The sequence below is a fragment of the Salvia splendens genome, chromosome 21, assembly GCF_004379255.2.
Source record: "Salvia splendens isolate huo1 chromosome 21, SspV2, whole genome shotgun sequence".
NCBI lineage: Eukaryota > Viridiplantae > Streptophyta > Magnoliopsida > Lamiales > Lamiaceae > Salvia > Salvia splendens.
In genome coordinates, this window is record NC_056052.1 from 21338417 (window position 1) to 21364042 (window position 25626).

The window sequence follows — 25626 nt, forward strand, 5'->3', positions numbered from 1 at the left end:
CGCCAGAGTTTCCGTCGCCGGACATTTTGTGATGACAATTGGAGAGGTTAGATGAAAATTGGAGAGGAAATGGAGATGATTTGGGAAGAATAGATGTGTATTTGTGTGTGAAATGAGGATGAAATAAGAGTATTTATAGAGTAAAAAAATAAAAAATAAAAAAACTGTCGAAAAAACGGTAATATTACCGTTTTCGTTTTTTTAATTTTTTTTATTAAATTCAATTTTATTTAAAAATATTTATTGCATCAGCGTGACGAAACCCACTCGCTGGCCGGCGAGCGGGCGTCACGCGTGGCGCTAGCTCGCGCCACGTGGTACGTGGCGAGCCAGCCCGCAAGACATCTCGGTGGGACGGGCGTCTCGGCGAGACCGGGACAAGACGGGGCGCTGCCCACGGGACGCGTTGCGGGTGGCCTAAAGTGTTTTGAATGAAATAAGTATCACTCTGATTTTACCTCCCCTGTCTTGTAGGCGTATGGCCAATCAATATCAATATTATTCATAAATGTTTTTAAGTTTAATTAATAACTGTAAGTAAAATTAAAAAATCAGCAGCCACAGCTATCTAATTTGTATTAGTGATAAGATGATTTTGGACCACATCTTGTCGTTTTTCGTACTTACAAATCCATTTCAGTTTTTACTATATTCCTTTTCGAATTACGATTTAATATAGTCTATATATTGCTGTAGTTGATCACTTTCTTCAGTTTTTCTGTTTGGTGAAAATTTTAGGTACAAATTAAATGGATTATTATAATGGAAACAGGGTTACAAAATATCTTTACAAATTATTAACTGTTCTTAATGAACTGCTTAGCGGAAAGGGCATGTGAGCAATTTTTTGTAGGTATATGATAATTTTATGGTTATAGTTGTATTTGATATAGTAATAACTAGTGTAAATTACTTAATTTACACAACACACCATTGATTTTTTTTCTATATACAAACATAAATTTTAAAGTCAAGAGTCAGGAAATTTAAGCTCGAAACTTTTGACCTTAGGCATTAATCATTCTACCACTATCGTTTGCAGGTCACGCGCCTCAAATGTGGAGGCTTTATCGTTGCCCTCCGCCTCAATCACACGATGAGCGACGCCGCCGGCCTAGTCCAATTCATGTCGGCAGTCGGGGAATTCGCCCGCGGCGCAAAAGCCCCATCCATCCCACCCGTGTGGGACAGGCACCTCCTCAACGCGCGCGACCCGCCGAGCGTGACCTGCACGCACCACGAATACGACGACGTTCCCGACACCAAAGGAACTCTAATCCCACTGGACGACATGGTCCACCGCTCCTTCTTCTTCGGCGCCGCCGAATTCTCTGCCCTCCGCAGCCTCCTCCCTCCCCACCTCCGCGGCTGCTCCGCCTTCGAGCTCCTCACCGCTTGCCTCTGGCGCTCCCGCACCATCGCCATCTCCCCCGATCCCGAAGAGGAGGTCAGAATCCTCTGCATCGTCAACTCCCGGAGGCGCTTCAATCCGCCGCTCGCCGCCGGATACTACGGCAACGCTTTTGCCTTCCCCGTCGCGATATCGAGCGCCGGCGATTTATCGAAGAATCCGCTGCCCTACGCGCTGGAGCTCGTTAAAAAGACGAAGGCCGATGTGACGGAGGAGTATATGAGATCGCTGGCGGATCTGATGGTGATTAGGAACCGGCCGCATTTCACGGTGGTGCGGAGCTACCTGGTTTCCGATGTGACGCACGCCGGATTCGGGGAGGTGGATTTCGGGTGGGGAAAGCCGGCGTATGGTGGTCCGGCGAAGGGCGGCGTAGGGGCGATTCCCGGCGTTGCGAGCTTTTATATTCCGTTTAAGAATAGTAAGGGGGAGAATGGGGTGGTGGTTCCGATATGCTTGCCGGCGAATGCTATGGAAGTGTTTGTGAAAGAGCTCGAGGGGATGTTGCGAGGCGGCGAGGAGGTTGCTGATCGGAAAACCGGAGTGTTCATTGCGTCGGCGCTGTGAGGTTGTGCTTTTTGCTGCTTATGTTGTACTATTTCCTTTATCGACCTTTCTATTTTACCAGTAATTATGTAACGTGTTTAAAGGGATTGGGTGGTTGGATAAAATTTTAAGAATGTATTGCAAAAGGATTATATGTATTGTACAAATAAAATAATTTATAATAACATTACTATTCAGTACAATTATCTTCTTTAGTGTACCACACAAGGCAATAGCTAGCTTCTCCATCATCATTAGGAATTGCATTTAGGGTTTAGGAATTGCATTCATCACGATGTTATTGCTTGATTCGATCGGCATCATCAATGTTAGGAATTTTAAGTTGAAGATAAGAGAATCAAAGAGAAAGATAAGGTGAAAATGGATGGAGAGAAGGTGAAAATGAATGATTTAAAAAATAAATACATTTAATTGTCTTTAAGTCGAAATAGGTATTCCGTATTGTAGAGGAAATAAAGTTGACTTTAACTATTCAAAAATTTGTTAGGCATTATTAACGGTACCACTAATTTGTTAGGCATTACATAGATTTATGACTCTGGTTAAGCATTATCCCAAAATAGTTAATTAGCGCCGCTAAATTTAAATTACCCAACTTAGACATGTCATTAATGCATAAACTCAATAAAAACTGAAATATACATCTCCATAACACACTTCACTCTATCACACACGCATGTAAAACAAGCAATACGAAAAGAGATGCAGACAACTATAAACTTCAATGTGGTTAGAAAAAACCCAGAGCTGATCGCTCCGTCAAAGCCAACGCCTCACGAATTCAAGGCCCTCTCCGATATCGACGATCAAGAGGGCCTCCGCTTCCAAATCCCGGCTATTCAATTCTATCGGAGAAGTCTCTCCTCAAAAGAGAAAGACCCCGTGAAGGTGATCCGCGACGCCATAGCCAAAGCCTTGGTTCCCTACTACCCTTTTGCCGGGCGGCTGAGGGAGCATGCTAACCGGAAGCTGGTGGTGGAGTGCAACGGAGAAGGGATAGTTTTTATTGAGGCTGATGCTGACGTGTCACTGCACCAGCTCGGTGATTCCCTCTATCCGCCCTTTCCATATTTGGAAAATCTGCTTCACCATCTCCCAGCCACTGCGGGAATCATCAATTCTCCTTTGTTACTTATTCAGGTAGTTTTTTTTAAACTAGGGTCATGATTTAAACTATATCTGCACATTGCAAATTAAATCTGATTCATTAGATTTCCATATATGTTAGAAATGAGTCATTCTTCCCTTAAAAGGAGAATGGGTTATCTACCGTAGATTAATCAGGATCACCAATGTGTGTATGTGGGACAAGAAGGGAGTTTCAATACGCATCCGCAATGTGTGGGTTGAAATGATCATCAAACTTTCACACTTGCAACAAATAAAACTATCACCTACGTGAATCTACTCTGATATCATATTAGATTGGTCACTCACCCTCATAAATAATGTTATAAGGGAAGAATTATCGACTCATATATAATTTGGTGACGTGGGATAAAAAGGGGTTTCAATAAAGGTCTTCATGTAAAAAATAATGTTAACATAATATCAAATGGATTAAAACAAATAAATATCAACTTGCTTCATAAAAAATATCGATTTGTTTTTATTATTTAATTTGCAATTTATAGTAAACGAAATCTTAAAAATATCAACTTGCTTCATAAAAATATCGATCTATCAAATCTTAAAATATAATAAACGAAATTTAATTTGCAATTTATAGTAAAGATTCGATTTGCAATTAATTACACCTCTTTTTAACTAACAATAGCAACCATTTTTATCATTTCCTATAGCAACCAATTATTTAGAGGCATATCAGACGTGGGATAGAGCCATTATAGGCATGGGGCCAATGGATCCTGGATATGTATCTATTACTCCATTTAGTCTCTCCTAAATACTTCATTTGTTCCGTGAAAATTCAAGTTTTTATTCTCTTAGTTCGTTCTTTAAAAATATAACTTTTAATTTTAGAAAATTTAATTTTCTCTAATAAGATTGAACCTAGTTTCGCTAGCACACTTTTTATCTTTCTCTTAATTTATCAATTTTGCATTAAAACTCATGTCATTCAAATATTTCTATTTTTAGGAGACGAAGATAGTATTTCACATTTTACATTTCACTAATTCATTCTACTCACAATGAACTAATACTCCATCCATCCCCTAAAATAGAAACTCTTTCCTTTTCAGTCCATCCTTAAATATGAAAACTCTTTCCTTTTCGGTCCATCCCTAAAAATAGAAACTTTCTCTTTAAGCAAAAAAATTTTTCTTATAAAGTGAGACTCATTTTCCACTACCACACTTTTTCTTTCTATCTCTCTTTTATTTTCTGGTTTACTTCTTTTTTTTCCTATGAACCTACACACATTCTTTAATTTTCTCTTATTTTTCCTGTGTTACTTCTACTTTAATTATACACCACTTATATTATAAGATTTTCAATTATATTTTTCTACTTTACTTTTATTTTTATTTTACATACCTCAATCATTTATTTTCTAAGTTACATATACTAATTTTTTTTTAATTTCAGGCCCATCTTTTACACATACTTTGAAGAAAAACTTTCAAACGCATAATTTTAATGACAACCATCATATAAATTTCTAAATTCCATCACTCATTCTTGTACTCATTCTGTTCCTTAAAAAGAGAAATTTAGAATCGGCACGAGTTTTAACACAAAATTAGTAAAGTATAGAGAGATAGAAAGAAAAGTGTGTTAGTGGAAAATGAGTCTCATCTCATTACAGAGAGAGAAATTTCCTTAAGTAGAAAATTTTATTTTTTAAGGGACGGACCAAAAAGGAAAGAGTTTCTATTTTTAGGGCTGATGAAGTATTATTTTCTTGTTACTCTTTTCTATTTCACGTTTCCCTATACAATCATATAATAGATACTTTCGACGTTACTAACGCTATTAGACATGGGTCACTCACCCCTTAAAAGGCCTTATTAGGGGGAGGGTTATCCACACTTATATAGAGGAGCTGAGATTATTACCAAGTCGATGTGGGACAAGATTTAAGTATTTTAACACGCCCCCTCACGTGTGGGCCGGAATGACACATCGGACTTCCATCACGTGGGCAGGCAAGAGAAGTGATAAAGAGATAAAATCCATCATCGACTTGGGCATGCTCTGATACCATATTAGACATGGGCCACTCATCCCTTAAAAGGTCTTATAAGGAGGAGGGTTATCCACACTTATATAGAGGAGCTAGGATCATCACCAAGTCGATGTGGGACAAGATTTAAGAGTTTTAACAGACGCCAGAAAATACTCCACAATGTTTGAAAGTGACTTAGGCCAATAGCTTCAAAATTCTGACTCCGTCCCTGACACTGCATAGATTGATTCAAACTTTGATACTTGTGCCTTTAACAATTTTATGATTTATAGATAAATGATGTATGCAGGTGACACGGCTGAAATGCGGGGGGTTCGTGTTTGCCACCCGCCTGAACCATACGATGAGCGACGCCGCCGGACTGGTCCAGTTTATGTCCGCGGTCAGCGAATTTGCCCGCGGACACGCATCGCCTTCAATCCAGCCTATTTGGGAAAGGCATCTCCTCAGCGCTCGTAACCCTCCGGTCGTGACTTGCACGCACCACGAGTATGGTGATAGCACCCCATCTGATGAGATCAACATGGTGGACCGCAGCTTCCTCTTCACTCCCGTCGACATCTCCGCCCTCCGCCGCAGCCTACCACCGCACCTCCGCGACTGCTCCAGCTTCGATATCGCAACAGCATGCACTTGGCGGTGCCGCACAATCTCTCTCTCGCTAAACCCCGAGGAAGAGATCGGACTCTCGTGCATAGTGAATGTTCGGAAGCGACTCAATCCGCTGATCCCGGAGGGATACTACGGCAATGCTATGGTCTACCCCGCCGCCGTCACATCGGCCGGGAGATTATCGACAAGTCCGCTGCAGCACGCTTTAGAGTTGTTGAGAAATGCGAAATCACAAGCAACGTGGGAGTACGTAAAATCAGTTGCGGATTTGATGGTAATGAGAGGGCGACCGTGTTTAAAAACGAGAGGGATTTATCTAGTGTCTGACGTAACGCGAGCTGGGTTTGGCGAAGTGGACTATGGGTGGGGCACGGCGGAGTACGGTGGACCAGCCTTATGTGGTATTGATCTAGTTCCCGGAGTCGTGAGTTTTGCTCTACCATATATGAATGCAAAGGGCGAGAAGGGAATAAGGCTCACCATGTCCTTGCCGCCAAACGTCATGGACAAATTCATAAATCAGGTTCAAAAGGCCTTGGTGGATGCTCGCAAAAGCTTGGTTATTAGAGAATCAGCGTTGTAATGTTACTAAGTCGTATCTTAATTAGTCACAGGGACAGTGCGTCCTCACATAAAATAGGCCGAGACTCCAGATAGTATAGTAGGACCCGTTGTATTATTGAAAGTAAATATTTGTATTTGTATCTGATGCACTGTTTATTACCACTAAAAATACTTGCAAGCATACAACGTAGATCTAGTATAGGTAAAGATGAGTACTGGATATCAAACATATGAAATAAGATTGCAACTTGCTATCATATACTAAGCGTCATATACTATCTAGAGACATGATGTGTTTGGGCTTGATTAATTAAACTAGACATAAATAAATAAACAAATACTCCCTCTGTCCCTGAATAGTATGAACTATTTACTTTTTTAGTATGTTTCCGATTAATTAAACTAGACATATACTTTTTTCTCTCTAATGAGGTTGAACACATTCTCCACTAACAATACTTTAAAAACTTTTTCTTTCTCTCTCTCTTACTTTTCCAATTATGCATTAAAACTCATGCCTAACCAATTGTTCATACTCTTTGGGGACGGGGGGAGTAACAAAAAACATAAAAATAAATAATACGAAGCAGGAGAATGAATGTTGAATTTTAGGATCCAACTACTACGACCTAGTGATGATTAATCGCACAGAACCTTTACCTTTATGTGTCTCTAGGATTATTAGGAAAATCGCTACAATAGAATAAGCCCTCTCGAGAGAGAACCTACCCAGTTGATTAAATTCTAATTATTGAAGTCTCATTCGAATATTTAGAATCCAACTCCCAAAAGCTCCTAAGAACTAAGTCCTCACTAAGGTATCCCATCTCTCGAGTGCAGATAATCTAAGTGTTGATTGTTCTCTTAACCACGAAAAGCTACTTATCTTTGGATTGATATAGCTAAACGATCATTCAATGTCTGTATATTCAATCGTTCGTAAGTTTGCATGCAAATTATAATCAAAATTAACGTAGACTGATCAAGAGGATATCGACCGACTGATCAAGGCGACTCCTAAAGCTCTATCTACGTGTCGTCAGATGTACGAACCAGATAGGGAACTTTCAAAGCCTTAACCCACTATACTATTAACTAGTAAAGGGAAGTAATGGTCGAATCCCACAGAGATTAAGGTTGTTTAGCATGTGTCACGGAAATTTTGGGATGGCTGCTGTCACGCAAACTATGTGGGTTAAAATTTATCCTACTTGACTGGTTGACAAAAGAAAAGGTTCTAACTGATCAACTGGATTTAACTATGTGAACTCATGACGGAACTACTACTACTACTCCTAATTGATCAACTGGACTCGACAAAAGCGGAAGATACACTGCACAAACAGAAAGGTAATGGGGACCACTTTTTATTTAATGCGCTGGCAAATAAAGCTGAAAAGAGAAAAGCAACAGACGCTAAAGGTGACAAAGACCTGCTCTACAAACTAACTACGGATGTCTTCTTTCCCAAACAAACAAGCTAAACTAACAAATCACCATGGCAGATCGAAAACAGAGCATGTAGCATAAAACGGAAAATCAACAATTTAAAACCAAATCCATGCAATTTCAACCGATTAAACATCAGATCAACAGTAACCACTCCATTTCCATGCATATCCAAACACATAAATATAACTCCAACGTAAATCAAACCCCAAACAACTAAATCTAAGAAATCGAACAACGATTAAAACACTACGAACCTAGACCTAAGCAATCTGACGATAATTAAATGGAAAGAAACACATAAAATGCATAATCAAACTCGCCAACATCAGATCTAACCGAAACTCCTACAAATAACTTCATTTCAACAATTCTTTCACAAAAATCTCAGATGCGAACAGCAACTTGACAGCTCAAATAACCACATCCAACTGAAAATGTACTTGCAAAGAGCTTAAACTAAGGAAACTTGAAAATTACAAAAATTTAAGAGCATGTAGCTAAGAAACAGAAATAAAGCGACTAAAGAATAATTGTAACGGCTCCTCGGAGCTTGAGAACATCAAACGAACAGCTGATTCTTGCTAACTAGGCTCTCTTCCTCCAAGTAAGGAGGTAGAGAGTATGCTTCCGGTGGAACTCATTCCTTCTATCCTCCCTTCTCCATGTTCGTATCTCTCCCCGGTGTAGAATCTGGAACTGAGTGTGTGTGTGTCGAGATTTTGAGGCTCTCCCTCCTTCTTTTCCTTCAGGTTCCTCCTCCTTTTATAGGACGGCTGCAGCTCCAATCCCTAGGGCATACCCTCCATAATTTGGCATTAATACGAAGAAGACAACTCTGCATTATCTCTCCTCTTACTCATCATTCGCATCTCCATCATTAGTAGGTCCTCTTGATCAATCAGCACGGCTGCCTGGCATGGTCACTTCATCTTTCGCCCACTTGATCAGTTTGCCCTTCTTTTTGACCATTTTCCACTTATACGTTCACTTAATCAAGGTGCACCTACTGTTCGGTCAACCTGCTATTCTGCACACTAAAGTTTAACTTTTCTTGCATTATCACCCCAAATTCAGCATATCAACCACTATTAAAACTATGCATGAAACGAGTCTTATCAACCATAGATCAAAAGTTGGCCAGAAAAAAGAATAATAAAAGCACAAGACCAATCAAAATAATCACAAGAGCTAGGAAAATGTTCAATTCAATAAATCAAAACGCGTTCGTAATAGTCTTCACCAAAAACCATACAAAAGATGTTTAACTACACATAGACAAGTAATAAAAACAATAAAAGTACTAGACATAAAAGAAATTGATAAAACCCAAGGTTGAATCTTCAATCCTCAGTCTTCTCTTGCCTGGATCTGCAGAGCTCCGCTCCGATGGAAGATGGAAGAGTTATAGTGTGTTGAATATGGATGGAAGAATTTATGTGCGGAGAAGGATACTCTGAAATAAATGTTATGAATTAGGTTATGTGGTATTTATAGGCTAGAAAAAAGGTTTAGACACGGTAAAAATTGTCCTCCAAGTAATAGAAAAGATATTATTTTCGAGTCCTCCACTTAATAGGAGAGATTTGACTTCATAATGCAATAATCTCTTTACTTCCTTGAATTTTCGCTTAAATTCCCGTCAATTTTGACTGCACTGCGCAACGTTCGTAGAATGATCATAACTTTCTCCACAGAACTCGGATTGAGACGTTCAAGGTATCTACGTGAAGATCTTTCTAAGATGAAGAGAATGGCATGCATTAATAACTTATTGACTTCAAAAAATGCTGGGAAAATCGGCTTGAACTGAGGCTACTACACCTTGGCCATTTTGCACCTTTGTCATTGACGAAGCCACACTAGGGTCGGGGCACGGGACGCCCCCCCCCCTCTCCCAAGAAATTTATTTCTACTCCCCCTCCAAAAAAAATTATTTCTACGTACATTCAAACTAGTAAAATTCAATCTCGGAGGTGGAGTTGGCTGTCACAATTGGTTCGTGTTCACGGAGGTCGATTCTCTATTCATAGTGGGATAAGATATCCAATTGCCATAATAATGTTTTATTATATACTTTTACTTCAAAGTTTATTTATAAATAAATAAAAAATATTCCCTCCACCTCTTTAAAATAGATCATATTTGCCATTTTGGGATGTCCCTTAAAAATATACCAATTTTATTTAAGGAAACTTTTTTCTCTTTAATGAGGCGGGTCCCACTCTCCACTAACAATACTCCAATAATTTTTCTTTATATTTCTCTCTTACTTTACCTATTGTGTATTAAAACTTGTGCCGTTTCAAATGTTATCCATTTTTAAGGGACGGAGGGAGTATAAAAATGATAATATCTCCTTCCGTCCCATAAAAAAGTCTTCTTTTTCTATTTTGGTTCGTCCCACAAAAATAGCCATTTTCTATTTTTGGTATGTTTTTTCTCTCTTATAAGGTGGACCCCATTCTTCACTAACATTACTTCAATCATTTTTGCTTTCTACATCTCTTTTACTTCACCAATTTCATATTAAAACTCGTGTCATCCCAAAGTCTCTAGTTTTCTGAGACGGAGGGAGTATTTCTTAGTAAACATATTCTCAGATACTCCCTCCGTTCTCTAATAATTGTCTGGCATGGGTGTTAAGAAATGTAAAGAAAAGTGAATTAAAAAAGTTAGTAGAATACGAGTCTCACTTTTATATATTAATTTTATAATAAAATGTTGTTGAAATGAGTTAGTTTAATGTGTGACTTACTTATTATTTATGGTAAAAAGTGAAAGTGGTCAATTAATAGGGAACGGGTAAAAATGGCAAAATCGAACAATTAATAGGAGACATAAGGAGTATTATATTCCAAGAAATTATAATCCCAAGAATCATAATTTCAAGAATCGTATTATTTTCACAAAATTCATTCTCTTTTACATATCTCGAACAAGTCTACTTATAAATTTTATTTTATTAATTTTTTATTATTTAAAAAATATTTGCATGATTAATACTCTCTTCGCTCACAAAAATATTCTCATTTGTAAACAGCATGATTTAATGAAAAATTAGTAAAGTAAGAGAAGATGAGAAAAAGTAGATAAAGTAAAATAGATGGGGAGAAAAAATAAGTAAAAGTAAGGAAGAGAAAATAAAAACTAGAAAAAGTATGAAAGAGAAACTTTCCAATTTTAAAAATAAAACTATATTTAGCTGATATCCCAAAATGATAAAATATGACTAGTTTTTATAGACGGATGGAGTATTTTTTATATACACGGGTTTTGTATATATTTAAGGCATAGATTTGGTTCGTTTTAAATGTCAATCATGCAAATTATGTTCTTAAATTGCATATGTTATACATTTTGGTATTTTGACGTATTTGTTGATAAATGATAGAAAAAGACAAAAAAAAAAGTTGAATTATGTAGTCTTCAGTCTTCTCTTGCCTGGATCTGCAGAGCTCCGCTCCGCTCCTATGGAAGATGGAAAAATAATATGTGGAATATGGGATGGAAAAAGTATAGAGAGGGGGAGGATTGAACGCTCTAAGATGAATATTATGAATTAGGTTATGGGGTATATATAAGCTTGAAAAAGATTTAGAATTGGTAAAAAGTATCCTCCAAGTAATGGGAAAGATGGTAAATTCGAGCCCTCGAAATAAGAAAAGATTTGGCAACAATTTTTTTCCTTCCTTAGTTTCTGCCTAGTTTTGATTGTATTGTGCGACATTCGTAGAATGGTCATAACTTTTTCCACAAAACTCCGATTTAGATGTTCAAGGTACCAACGGGAAGTTCTTTTGAAAACAAAGAGAATGATATGTATTAAGAACTGATTGGACTTCAAACTCGCTGGCAGAATGGGCTCTAATAGAGGCTGCTGCACCTTGACACTTTAGCACCTTTTTCTGTCTTTTTCTATCATTTATCTACAAACACGTAAAAATACCAAAATGTATAACATATGCAATTTAAGAACATAATTTCCATGATTGACATTTAAAACGAGCCAAATCTAGGCCTTAAAAACATGCAAAACCAGTGTTTATCAATTTTATAAAAAACAATTTAAATATTATTTCCATGTCTCTTGTTGGAATATTGCTTGGTCAAATGACTTTGACTAATAATAAATATTACAAGACATTTAATTTTGTGAAATTAAATACAATAGCGTCGATCTACGTTCCGGGTAGATGACCGTAGTATATTCATTTTCTCAAATCCGATTCCGGGTGAGTGAGAAATAATATATTAAAGTTGGTCACAATAAAGCTAGAAATGAGTTATGGGAAAAACTAAGGGATTAATTAACTAAGTGTTAATTATCCCACATCGGGGATGATAAACATCTTTGATGAAATATTTAATAAGATGAATTATTATGTATAATAATTATAGTGGAATAAGACGGGTGACAGAACCAACACGCGCGCACATGCGCGCGCCGCCGCCCGCCCGCCCGCGAGCTGAGCACCGTGCACCGTGCCCTTTGTGTCTTGGCAATTGGTCTTTGGGTTGTTCTTTGGAGCTAATCGTTGAGCGTGGTTCAAGCCACGCTTGTTCTTTTTAGACCACCCCAAACTCCACGCTATCCCCAACGGATCCTCGTCCATGTCATGGTCCCCGACGCATAGACAAAAGGTCCCCGCTGGCGTGTGCCTTGGATCTTGGCAATTGGTCTTTGGGTTGTTCTTTGGAGCTGGTCGTTGAGCGTGGTTCAAGCCCCGCTTGTTCTTTTTAGACCACCCCAAACTCCACGCTATCCCCGATGGGTCCTGGTCCACGTCATGGATCTCGACGCATAACGGGAGACAAAAGGTCCCCGTTGGACCCCGACGCACAACGGGAGACAAAGGTCCCCGCTGGACCCGGACAAATAACGGGAGACAAAAGGACCTGACGGTCTATGGTGTATCTCGTCGTGTAGTGTGTCCAGATGCGTCGTGTCTCTTCAGCTCCCAACGGCTAGTGCACCAGTCAGTAACCCCGGGCGGTTACGATCAAGGGTCTTGATGACAGACATCATGTCTGTTGACTCCAGCAACCCCTGCGGGTGGATTAGGCCCATAAATAGGCATGCATCCATTACATTCTACACAGAACATACACAAGCATTCTTGCATACACGCTCTCTCCCTCTCTGCATAATCTTCCCCGTTGAAGCTCTGCCCCCGCCTTACTCCCGTTCGCCGGAGCTCTGCTGCTAGCGTTGCTGCTACTTCAGAGACGAAGCCGTTTTATCTTTGGGGACGACACGCCAAACCGAGAGTACTACCGGGGCGTATCTCGTCTTGCGAAAAGAGAACTCCTCGACTCGGCTTACCGCTTTCCACAGAATTTTTTCGTGTAATTTTTCAGTTGTTTCCGTGTAATCTTCATTGTTTGATTTTCCGTGTAATTTTTTCTTCCGCCAAGTTTGTATCTCAAAATTTCAACATCTCCGTCACTGGAGGTTGTGGGCTTTGCTATTTATGTTGTACTATTTCCTTTATGGACCTTTTCATTTTACCAGTATTATGATATGTGATATAAGGAGTGAATGGAATAAGATTCTAATAATGTTTTGGAAAAGGATAATCCAGAGTGAGGGATCACAGATGTACGCATGACGTCTTATTCAGTTTGACTAAATTAATAAATTTTATAGTAATATGTGTACTATAAAATAAAATATGGTATACTATAAATCATAATACTCCCTCCGTCTCAAGATAAGCGACTCACGTTCCTTTTTGGGACGTCCCAAGATAAGTGAGTCATTTCCTTTTTTGGTACTATCTCTCTTACTTTTTCTCTCTACTTTATTCACATTCCACTTACTAACAAAACTCCATTTCCTTAAATTCCGTGCCGAGAAGTTTGTGCTCACTTATCTAGTAATATGTGTACTATAAAATAAAATATGGTATACTATAAATCATAATACTCCCTCCGTCCCAAGATAAGCGACTCACGTTCCTTTTTGGGACGTCCCAAGATAAGTGAGTCATTTCCTTTTTTGGTACTATCTCTCTTACTTTTTCTCTCTACTTTATTCACTTTCCACTTTACTAACAAAACTCCATTTCCTTAAATCTCGTGCCGAGAAGTTTGTGCTCACTTATCTTGGGACGAAAGGAGTAATATATATTAAAAACTCAAAATATTAAAATGTTACACGTACTGTTTTTAAATTTTTTACATATACTAAACGTGTTAATTGCAAAAATATATCGCAAAAGTGTTAGCAGAATATTTTACACCAAAACATTTTGCGAACCCCCTTACTTGCACGTAGCAACTACTCATTCATAGTATTAGTGCTCGCGGTCCCCTCCTCGTTGCCCAAATGCCACGAGAATAGAAAAAATATCGTAAGTTTGCAAGTAATTGAATTTACAATGGTGTTTCGTACTCTTCCATCACACCATAATTCATCCGTAGTATTATTTTTAGGTCATTCCACTCATTTTTATTTATGGAGTATAATATAATTATTTTCTCTTAATTCTCTCTTTGACTCTTAAATTTTTATTCTTTCTCTTACTTATTGTATTCTCTGTTCACTTTGATTTTCTAACATCATTTTGTTAAATTTTGTACCCAAAAAAACGTCGAAGGGCAGATTGTTTTTAATTGATTTTAAATATTAGAAGCAAAGCATTAATAGTTAGTAGAATTTAAATCACATACTCCGTATTTAAAACATGCCATTCATGATTCATCTCTATGCTCTATAAATACTGAAAATATACTTCTCCATAACGCACTTCACTCTCTCACACACACGCATGTAAATCAAGCTACACGTAAAGAGATGCAATCAACTATAAACTTCAATGTGGCTAGGAAAAAACCAGAGATGATCGCTCCGGCAAAGCCATCGCCTCACGAATTCAAGGTCCTCTCTGACATCGACGATCAAGAGGGCCTCCGCTTCCAAATCCCAACGATTCAATTCTATCGGAGAAATCTCTCCTCAAAAGAGAGAGACCCCGTGAAGGTGATCCGCGATGCCATTTCCTACGCTTTGGTTTACTACTACCCTTTTGCCGGGCGGCTGAGGGAGCACACCAACCGGAAGCTGGTGGTGGAGTGCAACGAAGAAGGGGTGGCTTTAATTGAGGCTGATGCCGACGTGGCACTGCAGCAGCTCGGTGATTCCCTCTATCCGCCCTTCCCATATTTGGACAAGCTGCTCCACCACCTCCCGGCCACTGCGGGAATCATCAATTGCCCTTTGTTACTTATTCAGGTACTTCCATGAGTAAGACGCTTTTTTTTTACACAAAATTTAAGAAAATGGTATTTAAAAAGCTAGTAGGAGATAAAAAAAAATAAAAATAAGAGAAAATTATTATTTTGTTAAAAAAGAAAATGGTGTGACAAAGCAATTGTGTAATCGAGATAACCAATGTTGCGTTGGCTACGTCTACGGACAGAAACGGATAACAGATTGTATTTCCAGTTCGGCTAGCGGCAAACTATACAGATTCAAGGCATACTAACAGAAAATGACTTGATAAAACTTTTAAAAATGAGCAACCGTTTATAATTGATGAATGAGGAATGCAGGTGACACGGCTGAAATGCGGGGGGTTTGTGTTAGCCACCCGCCTGAATCATACAATGAGCGACGCGGCTGGGCTGGTCCAGTTTATGTCCGCGGTGGGCGAATTTGCCCGCGGAAACGCATGGCCTTCAATCCAGCCTGTTTGGGAAAGACACCTCCTCAGCGCTCTTAACCCACCGCGTGTGACATGCACGCACCACGAGTACGGCGACAACACTAGTACTAAAGGAAACCACGCCCACCTGACGACAACAACATGGTGGACCGCAGTTTCCTCTTCACTCCGGCGGACATCTCCGCCCTCCGCCGCAGCCTACCACCGCATCTCCGCGGCAGCTCCAGCTTCGAGATTGTGACAGCTTGCACCTGGCGGTGTCGGGCAATCTACCTCTCGCTAAACCTCGAGGAAGAGATCGGACTCTCGTGCTTAGTGAATGTTCGGAAACGATTCAATCCGCCTCTCCCGGAGGGGTACTACGGCAACGCTGTAGTCTACCCCGCCGCTGTCACAACGCTGTAGAAATTAACTACAAGTCTGTTGCAGCACGCTGTGGAGCTGTTGAGAAATGCGAAATCACAAGCAGTGGAGGAGTACGTAAAATCAGTTGCGGATTTGATGGTAACGAGGGGGCGACCCTGTTTCAAAACGAGAGGGATTTATCTAGTGTCGGACGTGACGCGGGCCGGTTTAGGCGAAGTGGACTATGGGTGGGGAACGGCGGAGTACGATGAACCGGCCTTATGTGGTATTGATCTAGTTCCTGGGGTGGTGAGTTTTGCTATACCGTATAAGAATATAAAGGGCGAGAAGGGAATAAGGCTCACCATGTCCTTGCCACCAAATGCCATGGATAAATTCATAAATGAGCCTGAGACGGCCATGGCGGCTGCTTGCATAAGCTTGTTTGTTAGAGAATCGGCTTTGTGATATTACTAAGGTTGTCATTTTAATAACTCACAAGACCAGTGTGTCTCACACAAAATAAGCGGAGACTACAGATAGTAGTATGACTAGTCCCCAGAGCGGATCTCCTACTCCACAATTGCTGCATCATTCCTACTCCACACTCACATGTTTTTAAAATAATCTTATAAACATATAAGTGATGGTTAAGTGATGGTGGGATTATTTTATAAACATGTGAGTGTGGAGTAGGAATGATGCAACAATTGTGGAGTAGGAGATGCTCTCTCGACTAGTCCTACTATTGAAATTAAATCTTTATATTTGTGTGTAAGTTAAATATATAATGATATTGAATTGCATGATGTACTTTTTTGTGTGCAAGGCGAGTTTGGTAGAATTGTAATGAATAAAAAAATTGGGGAAGTTTCGACTTCTTCAACGAGTACTTACACGTCGTTGAGAGTTGAGACCACCGGTTGCAAGTGCTTGAAGTTATTTTGTTCTGTTCTGTTCTATTCAGTTCATCATATTAGGCATATACCATCAGCCACAAATGCTCTCATTTGAAGATAATGCTAGAAGCGGTCGTCGACTTCCGTTTCTGGATCAGGATACATTGTTTGATGTCCCCAGATCAACATCGATATAAACATGCAATCGCTCGATCATATGTTAGTTAGTAGTAGTAAATTTTTCAGATCAGGAAGTAAGGCAATATTCAGAACCACGTGATGTTCTTTCGATTCTTGTAGCTCGATTTCGCGTTCAAGTTCTTAAAATTACAAGTTATTCTGAATTCCGAATTCATCACAGCAAAGGCAGCTAAATGAAAAATATGTATCAAATCAACAAATCGGCGTTTTCATGGTATATTAATCAGAACATAATTGATATAAGTAGATGAAGGGGTACCGCACACACAATTCACGTTACAAAAAAAAAACAAAAAAACAAATAAAATAACTGAAGCAGCCAATTAATAAAATTGTGATTTCTTCAACAGTGCAACTTAGCACACTCCGTTAGTCCTCTTCTTGTCAGCAACAAACTTCCTCCACGCCGCCGTGATCTCCCTCTGCAACTCGATTACATTCTTCTTAACTGTTGGCGCATGGTGGTTGTTCTCCTCCACGGCCACGGCAGTGAGCTTCGCTGTGACCCTGGCGGGGAGGGTGTCGAGCTCATGCAGGACCTTCTCGATGTCCATCACCAGCCTCTCCGCCAGGGTCCTCGAGAAGTCCTCGCGGATCACCACACGCAGCACAGTCACGTGCTGGGCGTCAGCCGGCATGGTATAGGCGGGGACGATCCATCCAAAGCGGCGGAGCATCTCAGAGATCTCAAACTCAGTGTGGCGGCTGCTGTCCTTGAGGCTAAACGCCACCAAGGGCAAGCCCTTGTCCTTCGACACGATGTTGAACCGCCCGGTCTTCTCCAGTCCTTCCTTCAGCACCATTGCATTTTCTTGGCAGTTCTCCATTATATTACGGTACCCCTGTTCACAAATTCCCAATTTTTCAACCATTTTGTGATATATTTTTCATCTTATGTAACAATTTTTGAAAAATGTCCTACCTCATTGCCTAAGCGGATGAGTTGGTAATATTGAGCAATAACTTGACTCGAACCTGAAATACATAACAATCAATATCATACTAACGTGGAGTTCGAATATGCATAATCTAAACCATACAGATATAAATAAATAAATAAATAAATAAAGAAGAAAAAAAATACCTTTGGAGAAATTGAGAGTGAAAGTGGGTTGGTCAGCACCAAGGTAATTAATATGGAAGATAAGTTCCTCAGGTAAATCTTCTTTGCTTCTCCAAATAGCCCACCCAATTCCTGCATAAACAAGCCCATATTTGTGGCCACTCACATTAATACTCTTCACCAATGGCAATCTGAAGTCCCACTCCAATTCTGGGTACAAAAATGGTGCAATAAATCCACCACTAGCTGCATCCACATGGATAGGTGTGTCCCATCTGCATATATATTATTACATCAAACATAAGAATCTTTATTTCCCTATCCTTTTTAGTATGTATAGGTTGCAATAACTTACCCTGTATGTTTGTTCTTCTCAACTAAGAGATCATTTAGGCGCTTGACGTCTTCGAACTCTCCGTTGAGGGTGGAGCCGAGGATGGCGGCCACGCAGATGGTGTTCTCGTCCACCATTTCGACGGCCTTCTCGGGATCCATGACGTAGTAGCCGTCGCTGAGCTTGACTTCCTTGAGCTCGACTTCGAAGTAACGAGCGAATTTCTCCCAGCAGACTTGGACGTTGGCGCCCGTGACGATGTTGGGCTTGTCGAAGGGCTTGCCGAGCTGCTTCATCTTGTTTTGCCATCTCCTCTTGAAGGCGAGTCCCGCGAGCATGATGGCCTCTGATGAACCCACCGTGCCCACGCCCACCGCGGCCTCTCCCTCCCCCAGCGGGGCATTGAACAGGTGCGCTATCATGTTTACGCATCGGTTCTGCCATAAATATTTTACATTTAGCGATACTGGCGGCAGTTTGGTAGGAAAGATAGATAAAACAAACCATGATAACAGAGCATTTTACTACCTAATTAAAGTCAAATAAAAAAATAAAAAAATAAAAAAGTCTAAAGCATAGGTCACGGCCCAATTTTTTCTTCTAATTCACAAGTGTTTGGCATGATTTCTAATATGTTGATTCGCATTTTTCTAATTAGTAGTATACTAAACCTTGCCCATTTTTCTTCTTGTTGATTCCCAAAAAAGTCGAGAATCATTCTTAGTTAATAATAGGTCTAGTTGAACATTTTTAACTCAATATGTAGCTTAGAATCCAACATTTATTTTTTTATATAGAAAAAAAAAGAATAAGTAAAAGATGAAATTACTAACCTGCAACTCAGTTGTGACAGGGTACTCATCCATGTCAACGTAGTTTTTGTTGATGGCATCCATAATAAGCTTGTCACACTCTGGCTCCATCCATGTTGTCACGAACGACGCCAAATTCAGCCTCGGATTCCCATCGAGCATGAGCTCGTCGTTAATGATTTGATACGCTGCCTCCTTTGGGATCGAGTTCTCAGGCATCTGAAACCTACACGCGTCATTCAGTATATAGTCGATCAATATAATAACCTTTGACGTCAGCTTTTGTATTAAACCATGAAGCGCAGTTAAGTTGAAAATACATTATCTGTATAGATATGCACTAATAAGTTACCTAGGGAGGGAGTTGCAGACATATCGGGAGGCGAAGGTGGAGTGGATGGAGACGTCGGTATTCGAGGCTGTCTTTGAGAGAACCATTGTTGAGTAGCAAAATTGAAAACACAGATGGAATAGTATAGATTCTTTTTTTGGTTGTAGAATTGGAATGGTTTTGGAGATGGCGGCAGTTGAGTTTATATAGTGAGAGGAAATGGGCAATTTTGGAAATCACTGCGTTTACTATTCAAATTCAGCTTAAGAATAATTTTCAACCGGTATGTGGGAAAGGGGACAACTTACGCAGCTGCAATACTCCTTAGCATTTTAAACCTCATTTTTTGCTCTTCCTAGTAATACTTTTATTTTCAGTTGACTTTGTTTTGAACCAAGAATATCAAAATAAAAATTAATCTGCACATAAGGAAGATTTTTATTTGATCTAATCATAGCTTAGGAACGTTTACTTTTTATTATTAATAAGATTCATAGTTGACTATTTTTCTTCTTATTGTTATTAATTTTTTAAATCTATCTTCTCAAATATATTAATCGAGTAAAATTAATTCAAACGTAAAAGTCATTTGTGATGTCTCAAAATTTTAATCTTTACTAATAAATAATATTTTTAATATGTATTTAGGGTAATCCTGGAAGTAAATGCTGCTTATAATTTTAGAATTTCAAGTTATGTAAGAAAAATAGAGGTAGTGTAATGTAATTTTGAGATTCTGCAAGTCAGACTTCGTGTTCGTTCAATATAGGTTTTGTGTATTAACCAAAGAAAACGCGTGGTCTTAATTTGAGACCAGTCAAATTGTAATTATATAAGCGACTTTTTTCTTCTTTTCCATGGCAAGAAAGAGGAAACGGTCTAGTCTCTCACATGTATGAAAAGTTTTCTATTTTTATTATACATATATATAGCTTAAAACTGCAATATTAAAATATAAGGAGAAAGCATTAAAATTAAGAATATAAGATTATTAAATATCGCTGGACATAAATATTATTGCACTCTCTCTTTCTAACAACTTTTTTTGTTAGACCAATAAAAAATTTGAATCCCCTTAAAAATTGAATTTTATAGTTGTACATATATTTACGCCTACAACTGTAGACTCAATTAATTATTTAGCCTCTTATTTCAGGTGTGTAATATTTATTAAATTATTTCGAAACTGACTAAGATATGAAATAAAATATAAAAATATAATATACCAATACTTATTACGTAGTAGGTACAAAAAACATACAACTACTACGTGATGATTATTTAAATTGATTTGGGTACAAAAAACATACAACTACTACGCGACGATTATTTAAATTGATTTGGGGACGAAAGTAGAGCATGTCCATAAGATATAACATAAGATACTTTTCGAAAGTAACTTTTTGTTATTAACTTGACATATCTTACAACTTTTGTGTCCAAAAGTATTGTAAAATTAATAGAATTATATGTACAAGTAGGCCTATCTCCAAAGAAAATAGAACACGTCTTTAATTTTAAAACTATGATCATATATCCAAATAAAAACCAACTCCAGTAGTTAAATATTTTTGTTTTGGCGATAATGATCGAGTTCTATATATTTATTAGGTCTCAAAACCTAAATTAGGATCTAATCAGATAGTAATTTTGAGACTTAAACTACAACATAAATAAATAACGTCCACTGCAAAGATTTAACTGTTTGTATATTATTCGTATTTGTTTGTTATTCCAGTAATAGAAAACAACGGATAAAACATAAAGGGCTGGCCGAGGACTCAATTACAATAAAGAAAAAATATTAATAATCCTAGTGCTAAAAGATTATGGCGAACCCAAAAAATGGGCAATTGGCAATGGCGGCCTTTAGCCCATGCCTATAGAAACAAATTAAATACCACTATTCTTATTTATAGTGTAAAGATTTTATCATCAAATTAAATAGTACTGTAGAAAAGTATCTTATCAAAATCTTAAATTACAAATAAATTCTGAAAAAATATAGTCCCTTCAAAAACTTTTACAATTTCGTAAGGTTAGGTAATGTAGAAGGAATAGACGAAAAAAGACCATATAAAGAAAGACGATGGAGAATATGTAAAAAAGGATATAAGTCGGTTTTGTAGAGCAGTTTGATTCTAAATCCATCGAAATGTGGAAATGCAAAAAGAGAAGCATATTTTGTGAGTAAAACAATGGGTGGCTTTCCGCGTGACTTGGCTTGGTGCACAAACTAACAATAAATTGTAGTAGTATATTTATTCAAATTGTATACTAATTTATTATTTTTTATTTATCACCAAGATTTTTCCAACTAAACAAAAATTATCAAAGGATATTGGATTTTTTTAATATCTCAATTCATCTTAGTAAATATTACAAGTAATAAATTAATTTTGATAATAGTTATCTATTTAAGCTAATAAAAAATCCATATGTATTTTTCCCCGGCAGCGGCTGCTCGTTGTCTGATTGAGGAAACGTTCAATTTGATTTGGTATGTGTAAAATAAAAAGTTGATTGCAGACATCAATTTCTGGCGTTATTGGTGGAATCAATTTAAAAGGTGTCAAATTCGGAAGGAGCGCATGGAAAAAGTCGGCAGGGATTTGGACTTGACTTTTGACGAATTGTGGAAGAGAGCATAAATCCAAAGCGTTCCCACGGCCAGGGGATGAGATCATCCACAACGTTGTTCCTGTATCGTTCCTTAATCATTCCTTAAACTATTATTTGTAGGTCTCATTATGCTTTTTTACTTTATTCCTTAACTAAGGGACGGAACCTGCAACACTCCGTTCCTTATCCGTTCCATAACCGTTCCTTAAATTACTATTCATTCAATTTCATTTTTTATTTTTATTTCCAACGCAATTCAACTAAAACAAACACACTTCATTATATAAAATAAACTTACAATATAAAATTAGTAAAAAAACATAATTTAATAATTTCCTAAAAACATTCTTAAACTGACAATCGGTCGTGCAGGAACTGACAATCGGTCGTGCTTGGCCTCTAGAGAAATTCGTCGGTGAAGGCTGCCCGGACGTCTTTGCAGAATTTGAACAAGCACATTCGCCCAGTGGTGTCTCCGATGTGGAGGTATTCGTCGAACATGTCGGTCGTTTGTCTAGTCGCAAGCTGACGGATAGCTGCAGTACATTTCTGCAGCGTCGTGTGGCTAGGACGGCCGACCGCGTCGAACTCTTCCTGGAAGAACTCTTCCCGGGCTGCCAAAGTATTTGCGATGTGGAGAAATAGCGGTTTCCCCATGCGGAAACGGCGACGGAAGTACGTATCTCCCCAAACCGGGTTATCGCAGAAGTAGTCGCGTACTAACCTTGTGGCGGCTTCCTCCCGGTTACGATGGATGTACGTACGGGAGCGTCGTTGGGGCGGCGCGCCTTCCTCCGCCTCCCGTTGTCGATCTTCTTCAAGTGATTGTTCCATTATTTGACACATGTGTTCAAAAGGATCCATTAGTTTGATTAAATTTGGGAGAAGAAAAACAGAGTTGATTTGAGATGAAAATTGGGGTGGAAATAGAGAGGATTTGAGAGGAATATATGTGTGTTTGTGAGTGAAATGAGTATAAAATTGGAGTATTTATAGAGTAAAGAAATATAAAAAAAATTGGCCTGGGAGCTCGCCACGTCGCCTCGGCGCGTGGCGGAACGTTCCGTGCAGCGTCTCGCGGCCGCGAGTCACGGGACGAGCTGGGCACGGGCTGGCGACGGAACGGGTGTCTGCAACGCGTTTCTCCGCGGTTTCGTTCCTCTGGAACGGAACGCGGGCCGGCGGAGAAACGCGTTGTGGATGCTCTGAAAAGTTCATTTCACACCCTATCTCCATTTAATATTTTATATCTTGCTCATTCTTCTATCTCATAGTCCATCCCACAATTCATCTAAATTTCACATCAATATTATTTATATATTTCATTTTAATTATTGGTGTCAAATAAAATAACCAAAAAGATAAATTGAAGACAAAATATATTACTACTTCCGTCCACAAAAAATAGACTAATTTTATCATTTTTGGTCGTCTACTAAAATTAACCAATTCTAAATATAAAAACTTTTAAACAAATACTAACCCTACACATTATTCTAAATGTGGACTTAATAATTCACTAACACTACTTCCACCACTTTTTACTCTCTCTTATTTATCAATTACGCATTAAAACTCGTGCCATTAGTAATCGTAATAATTAGTAGCTAAGAGAATACAGTTATAAGTTTATAGAACAGTGAACGATCTGATATAACTTGTTGGCATTTGAATTAATGATGAATCAGATTTCTGTCGTTTGTTGAGAAACAAAGTAGTGCTGCATCAATTGCTCCATCTGGTATGATTTTCCACGGCGTCGCCACCAACTCCTCCTCAATCTGGCCAGAGGATTCCGCCCATGTCCGCCGCCTCATCGACTCCTACGAGGCATCAGAAATTGATTGCACTTATTTCTTGCAGCCATTCTACCCTATATTGTATGATGTGGCAACTGGTAAATAATTTAGGAGTAGGATTAATATTGGTTGCCACACCAGATTAAATTAAATTATAAATTCAGTATTTATTTTGAAGCAAATCAAAATTTACAACCGGTGTGATACAAGGGCTTTATTTAATCAAATCACTTGTATTTTCTAAATTCTACTGTTTTTTTTACATTGCAACTGAAAAATTACGACAACAAAATTGGCTGTTAATTCACTGATGGATGGACTTTTTAACAACAAAATGCAGCCCTGCATAAGTGAATATAACACTTCTTGATCAAGCGTGATAGGCCTTAAAAAACCTCACACACACACTCCATGCCATCCTCTCTCTGTTTGAGACATAAACTTTAGAAATTCTCTTGTTATAATAAAATTTAAGAAAAAATATAATTTTTTATGACAAACTTTGTCTAAACCTCACCGTTGATTCTAACAACATATGTTACACGTAAGTGAACAAATTATTTTATAGTATTTTATTAGTGTTTTACATGTTAAAATATATTTATATTCTCTTAGACTCGGTTTGGTACACAAAATTGGAATTGGAATTGGAATTGGAATTGGAATTGGAATTGGAATTGGAATTTTGTGGAATTGAATTGGAAGGAATTGAATTCTAACTAAATTCCAAATCCTACGTTTGGTAAATTGAAGTAATTGATATGAAATTGAATTTGAAGAATTTGTGCACACACATTGTACACACACATACTCAAATACACACACTGCACAATCTACACACATTATACACAAAATACACATACTGCACACACAAGCTATACACAAAATACATATACTGCACACATACTATACACAAAATGTGTGTGTAGTGCGTATTGTGTATTGTGTGAAATGTGTGTAGTGTGTGAAATATTTGAAGTATGTGTAGTTTGCGAAGTTCGTGTAGTGTGTGTAGTGTGTGAAATATGTATATTGTGGGAAATGTGTGTATTGTGCTATGAGCATCTCCAACAGTACTGCAAAACTTAAAATGCAGTAGAAAAATACCTACAAACGTACTGCAAAACCAATCCTATTATAGGTTTTTGATGGAAAAAATACCTATCTTTTGGTTTACATTAAAACTATACCAAAAACCATTTTTATCTTTAGATTTTGATTTATTGCATTCAAGTAATTGATAACATCCAAATAAAATATGATAGGGTACATATCATATGAAATTTGTAAATTAATATAATTTTAAACAATTAAATGTGATATAGTAATTAATATCATTATTTCTTAATGTTTTTGCTATTTTCTTAGACTTTATTATAGTGTCATAGCATTATTTTTAAAATCATCATTAATTTCAAATATTAACTTTGTATTTTACTTTATATCATTAAATTTATATTAATTTATCATATACTATTAGTATAAGTATTATTTAATTATTAGTGTAAAACGTGACACTACACTTAAGATATGTACATTAAAAAGAATTTAAATATTTAATTATAATATTATGTTATACTACATTTACTTAATATTTTTAATTCTTTTTATAAATAAAAATCTGAAAAAATAAGAAAAGAAATACTCTAATAAGTATAAAGCGTACTAGTATATTTTATGGAGTACTTAGTTAGTATGGTAAGTAGAGTCAATATTTATGGTAACGGGAAAAGTAAATTTCCGTGTGAAACCCTATATATAAACGACCTCATAGCTTTGGATTTAAGCAGAATTGA

General features: G+C 37.9%; 3 protein-coding genes and 1 pseudogene across 3 annotated transcripts; 3 read left to right on the forward strand and 1 right to left on the reverse strand.

Annotated features, from left to right (window-relative positions):
- Window positions 1-1021: 1021 nt before the first annotated feature.
- LOC121784371 (benzyl alcohol O-benzoyltransferase-like) lies at window positions 1022-2160 on the forward strand (the record flags this gene model as incomplete). Its single annotated transcript, XM_042182519.1, has 1 exon — window positions 1022-2160. A coding segment is annotated over one exon (957 nt), but the record flags the coding sequence as incomplete, so codon positions are not given.
- A 495-nt stretch (window positions 2161-2655) lies between these two features.
- LOC121783629 (benzyl alcohol O-benzoyltransferase-like) lies at window positions 2656-6514 on the forward strand. The gene is made up of 2 exons (XM_042181763.1): window positions 2656-3118; window positions 5419-6514. The coding sequence occupies exons 1-2, from the start codon at window positions 2681-2683 to the stop codon at window positions 6322-6324; spliced, it is 1344 nt and encodes a 447-aa protein (XP_042037697.1). The 5' UTR covers window positions 2656-2680; the 3' UTR covers window positions 6325-6514.
- Window positions 6515-14553: 8039 nt separating this feature from the next.
- Window positions 14554-16237, forward strand: LOC121784373 (annotated as a pseudogene).
- An 817-nt stretch (window positions 16238-17054) lies between these two features.
- On the reverse strand, window positions 17055-19666 carry LOC121783195 (glutamate decarboxylase-like). The gene is made up of 6 exons (XM_042181188.1): window positions 19431-19666; window positions 19100-19304; window positions 18288-18703; window positions 17954-18207; window positions 17792-17844; window positions 17055-17711 (listed from the first exon to the last, which is right to left on the reverse strand). The coding sequence occupies exons 1-6, from the start codon at window positions 19514-19516 to the stop codon at window positions 17226-17228; spliced, it is 1500 nt and encodes a 499-aa protein (XP_042037122.1). The 5' UTR covers window positions 19517-19666; the 3' UTR covers window positions 17055-17225.
- Window positions 19667-25626: the final 5960 nt, after the last annotated feature.

Excerpts from the sequence above, each read along its gene's own strand:
- LOC121783629 (XM_042181763.1), top strand. The coding sequence starts at position 2,681 with ATGCAGACAACTATAAACTTCAATGTGGTTAGAAAAAACCCAGAGCTG. Across the intron at positions 3,119-5,418 it reads CTCCTTTGTTACTTATTCAG|GTGACACGGCTGAAATGCGG; the intron begins GTAGTTTTTTTT and ends TGATGTATGCAG.
- LOC121783195 (XM_042181188.1), bottom strand. The coding sequence starts at position 19,516 with ATGGTTCTCTCAAAGACAGCCTCGAATACCGACGTCTCCATCCACTCC. Across the intron at positions 18,704-19,099 it reads CTGTCACAACTGAGTTGCAG|AACCGATGCGTAAACATGAT; the intron begins GTTAGTAATTTC and ends TATTTATGGCAG. Across the intron at positions 17,845-17,953 it reads CACTCTCAATTTCTCCAAAG|GTTCGAGTCAAGTTATTGCT; the intron begins GTATTTTTTTTC and ends TATGTATTTCAG.